The sequence below is a fragment of the Morone saxatilis genome, unplaced genomic scaffold (assembly GCF_004916995.1).
Source record: "Morone saxatilis isolate NCDOM2014 unplaced genomic scaffold, NCSU_SB_2.0 Contig18, whole genome shotgun sequence".
In the NCBI taxonomy this organism is placed as follows: domain Eukaryota; kingdom Metazoa; phylum Chordata; class Actinopteri; family Moronidae; genus Morone; species Morone saxatilis.
This window is the reverse complement of record NW_023339740.1, coordinates 20344435-20354274: the sequence shown is the minus strand read 5'-3', so window position 1 is coordinate 20354274 and position 9840 is coordinate 20344435. Positions and strand designations below refer to the sequence as shown.

The window sequence follows — 9840 nt, the reverse complement described above, 5'->3', positions numbered from 1 at the left end:
CCTCCTCCTCTTCCTCCTCTACCTCTCCATTGCGCCCCTTCACCTCTTGCATCGTCCCTGCCTTCTCTTGCTGCACCTCTTTCACCCCCTCTACCTGGGTCTCCTCCTCTTCCTCTGCCTCTCCCATGCATCCCATCACCTACTCCTCCTCCTCCTCCTCCTCCTCTACCTGTGTCCTCCCTTTCAGCTTGACCACCCCCACAACTTTGTGCTCTTCTTCTGGCATCTGCACCTCCTCGTCTTCTCCATCCACCTGCATTTTCATTTTGGCCAGTATCTGGGGGGTAAAAAATGACATTCATATACTAAGACGTTGAAAATTAATGTAGTTTTCTGAATTGCCTCATACTGTGTAATTACCATTATGCTGTCCTCTTCTCCCCGTTATTAACGTGAGTCTTTCCATGGTTTTTCATGTGGTCGTCGTTAAAATTTAGGTTGGTAACGCTGCTGATTTCTGAATGGCAAGAAATTAGAGAGTGTAAGTGAAAAGACATTTGAGCATGATTACACAAGAATTTGAAAGATACTTAATGTATGTATGAGCCCATAAAAACCCCTTTTAAAAGACGTACTTTCACTATTATGGTAATTGCTTTAATAACAGCGTTATCAGTATTTTGCAAGGTCAGAGGAGGGTTGGAGTCAGATAAAAAGGATGATCTCATTGTTTAAAGTTTCAAGAGAAATGAAAGCTTGCCTGTCCCTTCCTTTAAAAGATAAAAGTTTTTGTTTGATACATATTTGAAGGTCCATAGGAATGAATAGATGCACACTAGATTTGAACTATTCTGGGACTTTAATTGTTGGCATACTATGTGACATGTTTATTTCAAATAGATCTTTTATTACAAGGTTTTTTTTAGAGAGTGTACTTTGTTTGCTATTGCAGTGACTTAACCCAAATGAAGAGTGTGCCATCTACTGGATGCATTAAGGATTTGCATGTAGGTGTAGTTTCTGTTCACCAGAAATCGGATGATAGCTTTTAACCACAAACTCTGTTGGCTCGGATCTGCTGAAACACCCTAAGGCGTAACAGATAAAATGATACTGCAGTACATTTGCAAAGCCTTTTATTTGTTATAATACAACGTACTCCACAATAATTATATACATTTCTTAGACTGACAGGACATTTTTGATTATCAGTCTCATTCTTTTATCATTCCCAGTCCTATTTTATTCATAAACTATTTTCCAGTAATTTAGCCAGCTGCATTTAACTTCCACCCTCTTTCCAAAACGCAACATAAAGAAAAGAAAGAAAGAAAGAAAGAAAGAACTTACCAAGATTAAAATCCACTTGACATTAATCTTTCCACCAACATGAAGCTTTACAAAGCAAGGCAGGCCTGTTTGCTATTATTACACCATCTATCCTTCTCAGTCGGCAGTCTGTGTCTCAGGTTTCCTGCTGCTCACTGTGCTCGGCTCAGGAAGCTGCTGCCTTATTTAAATGCTCCGTCGTTTTCGTTTTCGTTTCTCCAGAAGCAACAAACACACCACAGCGATCAGTCAGCGTGCACTTTGTTTCGGCTGTGACTCACAGACACAGGATTATCGTCTATGCACACAATAATTACCAGCAGGCTACAGTGCATGTGTGGCCGGATACTGGGTTTTGTCATCGTACTGTATTTGAGGTATACCGGAAAAAGGCGCTCAGATATTTTACATCATATATCAGTGGAAAAAGAAAATATAAAGTACAATTATTTGATCAATAAAAGTATGAAAGTATTATCAGTAAAACGTACTTGAATTATTAAAGGGTGATGCATTGACGTGTTTTCTAATTCAGGTTTAACTACTGCTGCAGCACATACAGGGAAGTAAAAAAAAAAGCCCTGCCTTGTTTTCATTAATTAGTAACTCTTTGCCATCAAGTTAGAACATGTAGTTCTCACATGTCTTGATCTTGATTGTTCTTGTTTCGAGAAAACACAACTCGGTCACATTATAAAACCGGTCATTAGAAACAAAATCAAGCACAATTCATATAAAATATTGTTGCCTCTAAACACTACTTCTTTATATTTGTTTCTTTAAATTCTAGTTTCTTTTGTTGCTTTTGATTGACAACTCGAAGGTGTCTTGCAGCTACTGCCAGCACCTGATTCTAATCAATTAATTCATTAGCCGGGGAGGGGGTCCTGTATGCCTTTTGCCAGCTTCTCACCCATTAGGTGGCATTGCTTTCTTAAAAAAATAAAAAATAAATACAAATTGGCAACAAAAACAAAAACATAGTACAATATTTGTATGTACAATGTATCAGGTTACAGCAGATTATCTTATTGTATCTTAAGTAGCCCAGTTAAATAGGAGAAAAATGGAAAATAATTGAGGTGAATAACCAAATGAACTTGGTTGCTTTCTCATTTGATAAACACAGCCTCCTCTTCCTCCTCTTCTTCTTCTTCCTCCTCCTCCTCACCTCCTCCCATCATCTGGACCCTACGTCATCATTGTGTCTGAGTAGGGAGGCTAGCTAAAGCTGCTGCACCCCATTGGTCGCCTCCGTCAGTGTAAACATGTAGCCGTGTCACCACTTTAACCTCACTCATGTACATTAACCGGTGTTTTCCTGTGTGTTAACCAGTAAGTCCGCAGTCTAAATAACCATGGCCGTGTCGCTGAAAACAGCAGTTTCGGAACCGGGGCAGAGCTAACACTTGACGGGCCGTGTTTGTATCAGGGCTGGCCTTGCTAATCAGACAGCTAGCTTCCAGTCGGCGGCGGCCACGATACAAATCGGGCTAAATCTTGGTTAGCCAAACGAAGGAGGATGGCAAGTAATGCAATCTAGCGAGGACACACATCGAGAAGTGGAGAGAGAAAATGAAGAACTCGAGAAGTGTCGGTGCCTCTTCACCCGTGAATGGGAAGCGAGGCAACGGTGAGTGTCGCTAAGTTTGCTAGCTGCCTTCATTATTAGGGGCAGTCGTGTGTTTATGGCACTGCAGCAGGGAAAAAACTCATTCATTTTAATGCTACAGACGCGACAGCTTGTGTCTGCTGCTGGAAGCTGGATAGCCGAGCCCTGCATAACCTTAACCAAAGGTGTGAACACTTGACTAACTGTTGGGAGGTGAAAGTAAACACAGGCTGAGTAGCTGCTTTAAAAATGGGGTTTCTTATGTGTGTGTGTCTCAGACTGGGACAGCAGGCGGAAGAGGAAAGTTGCGGACATCACACAGGCCCTCAGTGCGAGTCCAGTGGATGTGGCAGCTTTGAGGAGGATGGCTATCAGTGAAGGAGGACTGCTGACTGATGAGATACGCTGTCAGGTCTGGCCTCGGCTTCTCAACGTCCCCCTTCACGTCTTGGATCAAGAGCCAGGTATCATGTCAGCCGCATAATGCTTAAACAGACCATATAGATATCTGCATGCCATGGCACAAACACTCCCCTTTTCCACTATACATGACAAATATTAACATAGAGAGTCTTAGCCGGTGCAAGCTCTCCCACGTACAGTGTTGAACTAGTGTATGGTAATGCTGATGGTGGCGTGTCTTGTCCAGAAACGGTGGAGCGGGAGAATAACAAGGACTACAACCAGGTGTTGCTGGATGTCCAGCGCTCGCTGCGGCGGTTTCCGCCTGGTGAGTTGAACCCATACCTGCTGTTTCATGAAGCCCTGCTGTGTGTGTTTTCCTACAGAAACAGACACACACGCACACACACACACAACCAAGCTGCGGTGCACCAAGTATAGAGTGTTTATCAAGTGATTATGTTAAATATACTGTATTGTCACTAACAGTTTGTAAATCAAGGGATTTTCTTTCACCATCTTTAAATCAGAAACAAACATTGCTGTTGATATTTAGTTCAATACCGGTGCAACATTTTTGAGTAAACTGAGTGATGTTCCTCTCTTTTATAAAGCCATCAGTTTGCCTCTGTAAGCAAATGTACATTGATTATCCTACAGATTAATGCAAGTGTCAAAACTTTGCCACTGCTCTACCTCCTGCAGCGTACTGTTACTTTTACTCGTAGTCAACTTGGCACACAGACAAAATTCCAGAAGAGCTCCTAAAGGGTGCAGCCGTATTCTCCACGCTGCACTGCTAGAACCTTTGCCAGTCCAGCTCACTAGCATTAATATTACTATTAGTATTAATACTTAGGGTGTAGAGTCAAGGTCTATCGATGTAACACTACGCTTGAAGGAGCTGCACCCAAAATGCTTTTCTATCAAGAGAATCTTAGTAAAGTTTGATCTGCGCTCAACTGTGACATCTGTCAGTGAAGAAGTCACAGTTGGAAGTCAGATTGTTCTGCCTTCAAAATAAAACTGTAGAATTTAAAAAAAAATCTCATATTTAATATACTGTTCTGTATTTTTCTGTCATTTTTCAAATATATTAATTACTGTATTACTCAGAGCACAGCAGAATTAGCTTTTATCCTGCATTTTTTTTCCCCCATTAATTATTTTCTGGCATGTTTGACTGGCCCGTGAACCAGTAATGAATGTTGCCATTCATTACTCGGATTATCTTCTATTTGACTGCGGAGTATAATACAACAAGCACTGTGTCTACATTGGTTAATCATACCAGTATCAGTCAGCTTGAACAAATTATGACTGAATTGGTTATGGGAAATTGCTATGGCTGCAACCCCGGCATTTTATATTTATGAGGTCACTAATGCAGTGGAACACCCAAAGCCTATACAAATTAACAACTGTATTTTATATTGGGTGCACTTTCTCAGGTATGCCAGATGAGCAGAGGGAAGGTCTTCAGGAAGAGCTAATTGACATCATCCTCCGGGTTCTGAAACGTAATTCCCAGCTGCACTACTACCAAGGATACCATGACATTGTTGTCACCTTCTTATTGGTCCTGGGAGAGCGCCTTGCAACTGCTCTTGTGGAAAAGCTCTCCACGCATCATCTCAGGTACTCACCATATGGATACATTTATCTGCAGCAGCTTTTTTTTACTCAGTTTTTCTTTCTCCGTTATGTGTCCACATGTCAGATTTAAAAAAAAATAAAAAAATAAAACTCCTTGCCTTCCTCCTTCACCTCCTTCAACAATGGTCTATTGTGCACTCTAAAAATGCCCTCTGTTTTATGCTCTTTTTCAGGGACTTCATGGATCCTACCATGGACAACACAAAACACATTCTGAACTATTTGATGCCCATCATTGAAAGGGTCAACCCTGAAGTGCATGACTTCATGCAACAGTAAGACTCTTTGCTTTTTTAGTAATAACACGCCAAATCCAATTATTTTCTCCATCTCATCAGAGGTTATTTATAAGACATGAGACTTTGCCAAAGGTGAAATCCATTCGCACCTTTTTGCAGTATGAATAGAATTTCCAAGATAATTAGCTGTAATTAAGGCGGGACGTTAAGAGATTTAAAAGAAGCTTCATACCCAACACATATCATTTATATCTACTCTACATTATTTCCACCAATGGCTGCTGTTTTTAATTGAATACATTTTCTTTAACAAGTGTATTTTGTTTCTGTCTGAAACACTATTGTTCTATATGAATCCAGCCATCTCTGTCAAGATGGTAGCAGGAGAGTTACAGTATCTATGGTAGTGGTAGTTAATGTGAACTGCTGCCACTGCTGCAATTATGCAAGCATCACCATTATGAGCTTTGACATTTCAAATTACAAACCTAACAGAAAAAATGCTGACGTTAAAGTGATATTTATGAAATGTTTAGACATGCAACATTTAAAATCAGAGTTATGACGTTTTCAAGAAACAAATTATGTATTAACAGTATGGTTTATTGGCAGACAGACAAACGTGTATGTTCAGCAAAGAGCCCCTCAGCAAAGAGTCCAATATCATGGCTTTAATCCAAAGATAAATTCCATGATGGTCAATAATACTCAGATTTGCTGTATCTGCCACCTTTCTGTCATTATAGAAATATCTTCTTCCAAGTGTTTTAAAGCAACCAAGATTAATGTTGAACCTCACACTCTCAACTGAAGGAGAAGGGTGACTGTGCACTTAGAGCGTACTGATCCTATTATGACAGCTCAAGTTGCATCTCTAGAGACTTAACAGCAGAGGTCATGAAGTCCTCCGCTTGGAGGGCTGACATGTCTGTTCCCTTCTATATCTCTCAGTTCCAGATCCTATAGCAAAACCATTTTTAATCATTTCTCGTGTTGAGTGCTAGACATTAATCCTGAAGTGGAGCATGAGCACACTTGACTGTTTTGTGTGCTGACGTAAGTTGATTTCTGTCATGTACTGATTGACTCTCAGGGCCGAGGTGGGCACAGTCTTCGCTCTCAGTTGGCTGATCACCTGGTTTGGCCACGTCCTGTCAGACTTCCGCCATGTTGTCCGGTTGTATGACTTCTTCCTGGCCTGCCATCCATTGATGCCCATCTACTTTGCTGCCGTGGTGAGCTTCCTATAATCAACACTAGTTTGCAGTCCAGAGGGACTGATTGAGAAACTTAACTTTAGTTTACAGTACATGAACTAAGTCTGCTGAATCAATTTGAGTTATAGTATGTATTGATTTGTGAGTCAGAGGCTTAGCAGTTACCCTTTGAGGGGGTGTCCTCTTTATTTGAGGCTTGTCTGCACAATAGGCCTTTGTGACAGCTTAAGGATATATTGTTATTATTATTGTTATTATTATGTTGCTCCATTGGGAGAGTTGTAGTTGAAGATATAGTGCAGGTTGCTAGAATGTGATGACACTGTAACCTCTCCTGTATTAAGAAAGGTAAAGGTAGATTGAAGTTGTTGTTGATTGAGCAGTTTATTGATCTATTACTATCTATATCCCCATAAAATCAAGTCACTGCAGTTATATTAAATCATAATAATAAATCAAGTTTGGCTAACCTGAACGTCTCCGACATGTCACCCTAAGTCCTTGTATCTCTGATGGATAATAGCCTGTTTAGTTATCAATGTGTGATAACAAATGTGCCCTTATGTGTTATTGGTACTTGTGTTGCAGATCGTACTGTACAGAGAAGAGGAGGTGCTGGACTGTGAATGTGATATGGCCATGGTGCATCACTTGCTGTCTCAGATTCCCCAGGATCTGCCATATGAAACACTCATCAGCCGAGCAGGAGACCTCTTTGTCCAGTTCCCTCCCTCTGAACTGGCTAGAGAGGCTGCCTCACACGACAGGTACTTAACCCCTCATGGTTCCCACCTTACCTTTACAGGTGCATTCACACTCTAGTGTTAAATACAATAATAATCATATTTCACTTTCTTCTACTTCTCAACTGCTCCAGTTACTCCAGTTTTTTCATTAACACTTTCATATTCTGTCTGTTTTGGTCTCTCTATGTATCTGTCTCTTTTCCTCCTAAGCATGGCGTCCTCTACCTTTAAGGACTTTGACCTTGCGTCCACTCAACAGCGACCAGACTCTGTTCTCCGTCGCCGACGCAGACAGAAACAGGCTGCACTGGAAAGCGCGGCGGCGAGCTCAGCAGTGGCCCGACCTTCAGCAGCACGGCGGTTTGTTCGACTGGCAGTCATGGGTCTGACAGTGGCTTTAGGGGCAGCAGCTCTCGCTGTGGTCAACACTGCCCTGGAGTGGGCCCCCAAACTGGACTTGTTTCCTTGAACTGCTCCTATTTTACCCCTATGCCACAAATCTGTCCTTGACCAAATCTAACTGGTGGGTCTGTTTCCAAGAACCCTCTAATTATTTAAACCACAAACCGTGCAGTCTATAACACTATCTGGAGTGTATAGTACTCTCTAAACTGAACCAATTAACGCTCCTCGTTCATCCTCCATGATGTTTCTAAACATCCTATGTAGGGTCTTTTTTTATGACTCCTGAAGAGCCCACACCAGTGTAACAGCAGCAGCAACTGTTGAAATGAAGAATCCTGTTATAATGGAGAGACTGTATTTCTAAGAACTATTACTGATGGTGTCGTCATTAAAGTTTATTTATATTTGGTATTAGGATAATCTGATATTGAGTTACGCTTACAGAGATTTATGCTGAAAGCTTGTTGTACTCACTACACTTGAAACTGCTGCCAATTAAGAGAGCTGGATCGAATGTATGAGAGTGTGTGTGTGTGTGTGTGTGTGTGTATGGTCACAACCCATTTGTTATCTATTTGATACCTGGACTGAGACCAAATAGAGGATTGTTAGAATCCTCTTTGTATAATTTACTGTTTTTTAATTTATAGGTATGCAAGCAGCTGTATAAAGACGTGGGCATGACACACAGACACTTTTTAGGGTCTCTATCTTTTTAGATTATTTTGTCCCTTTAAGATGTTTGAATAGGCCTTTTTGGTCAAGAAAAAAGTATTTTCCTTTCTGCGGCACAGTATCTTTAGAACAGTCACCCTTGACTACACGTTTTAATTCTGGATCATGGTTGGGGTCAACTAAACTTAACTGTAAGATGTTTTAAATCGTTTGAAATCGTTTTATTAGAGCTTCTCAAATACTTCACTCACTTAATTGTTTGGTTGCGTAACCTTAAAGATGTGTCTGGGTGTCATGGCCCCAAATGACTAGGGTAGGTTTTCTGCGTCACTTTTTATGGAGTAGATAATTAAATCTCCTCCTATAGTTCAGCAACACACTGACTCACTCAATGCCTGGTAACAGAAAATATGAAAGCTGGGATGAATAGCAAGTAAAATGAAGTAGATACTATAGTCCTTGTGTTGGGACGGGGGCAGGGGACCCAGTTTGCACTGACTGCATTTGTTTTGCAAAATCACTTTATGATTAGTTTGATAGGCTGTTTGCGCTCTCCTACTGTAAGGGTGCTCCTATCAGGAAAAGCACCTGAGCCTTCAAATTAATGCTATCCAATGTTTCTGTTTTAAAGATGACATTAGCTTTATTTGTAACACATGCCATTTAGCAAGTTGGTTTGCTTTGAGTGTAGCATTTGCATTTCAGGGGCAGTCCAGCTCATTCCAATGTTCCATTCATTTTCATTCAATCACATAGTTGGAGTAATAGGAGATCGTTTAAGTTACAGTTGTATGGCACTCACCAGAATAGCCAAAAAACTAAAATAGTAAATAGTTTTGTCAGAGCACTTGATTTTAAGGCAGTGGGTCATCTGTAATCTTAAAGATGTATTTTGAAGTCTGCAGAATTATTGACTGAGTTCAAGGTCACCTGCAATGTACGGCACAACAACCAGTCAACTAAAAAAATTACAAGTTGTTTTTGCTATAGTAGGAACAGAATATCTGGGCATCCCATTTCTATATTATAGTTGACTGGTTTATTGCCTTTGTAGAGCCACGTTTTAAGCTGGTATCTAATCTACAAACTCATAAAAATAAAGGTGACCTGGAACATGTCCAAGGACGCTCTGAGGTGCCTGAGAGCATAGTTGTTCAGCAGTATTGTAATGCACCATGTATCTGCTCTCAGTGGTTTTCATTGCACTAATTGATTTAACTGCCTTTTATGTTTATTTTGTTATAATGAATCTGTCATACTAATGTAAAGTTGTACAAGAGAATGCTAATAAACTAGAGTGAAACTGTTCAATGTATTTTGACACAGCTACATATTGGTGTGGAAACAAATGTATATGTACATAATAAATGACAGCGGAGTACACTGGTATTAAGATTTAAGGGCAATTGTCAAATATTTTTCAAAATCCATCTGAACCTTTAAATTGAACATTTAACACTAGGATGTCATAACTACTAGAGCTAGAAGGTAGAACGGTCACATTTTCTTTACCTTTCGTGTAATTACTATTTTAAAAAAACCATTTTAAATGGAAATACAGATACTTTTAGGAATTCTCAGGTACCAGTAGCATTGTATTTTTTTATTTAACAATTATT

The 9840-nt window shown here is 40.2% G+C and overlaps 2 protein-coding genes across 2 annotated transcripts in view; one reads left to right on the top strand and one right to left on the bottom strand.

Moving 5' to 3' along the window:
* Nucleotides 1-1643, bottom strand: part of znfx1 (zinc finger, NFX1-type containing 1) — a 19657-nt gene extending 18014 nt beyond the window's left edge. The window contains exons 1-3 of the mRNA XM_035661752.1: nt 1291-1643; nt 361-457; nt 1-277 (exon numbers count right to left, since the gene is read on the bottom strand). The exon at nt 1-277 is cut by the window's left edge and continues 706 nt beyond it. Of these exons, the coding sequence (XP_035517645.1) occupies nt 1-277; nt 361-406 (323 nt within the window). The 5' untranslated portion in view covers nt 407-457; nt 1291-1643. The remainder of the gene's footprint in view (nt 278-360; nt 458-1290) is intronic.
* An 820-nt stretch (nt 1644-2463) lies between these two features.
* On the top strand, nt 2464-9536 carry tbc1d20 (TBC1 domain family, member 20). Its single transcript, XM_035661753.1, has 8 exons — nt 2464-2902; nt 3160-3345; nt 3531-3611; nt 4735-4921; nt 5113-5214; nt 6272-6413; nt 6984-7162; nt 7352-9536. Exons 1-8 carry the CDS (start codon nt 2845-2847, stop codon nt 7608-7610), a joined length of 1194 nt encoding a protein of 397 aa, XP_035517646.1. The 5' UTR covers nt 2464-2844; the 3' UTR covers nt 7611-9536.
* Nucleotides 9537-9840: the final 304 nt, after the last annotated feature.

Coding starts and splice junctions, on each gene's coding strand:
- tbc1d20 (XM_035661753.1), top strand. CDS start 2,845: ATGAAGAACTCGAGAAGTGTCGGTGCCTCTTCACCCGTGAATGGGAAG. Junction 6,414..6,983: donor CCATCTACTTTGCTGCCGTG/GTGAGCTTCCTA, acceptor CTTGTGTTGCAG/ATCGTACTGTACAGAGAAGA. Junction 7,163..7,351: donor GAGGCTGCCTCACACGACAG/GTACTTAACCCC, acceptor TTTCCTCCTAAG/CATGGCGTCCTCTACCTTTA.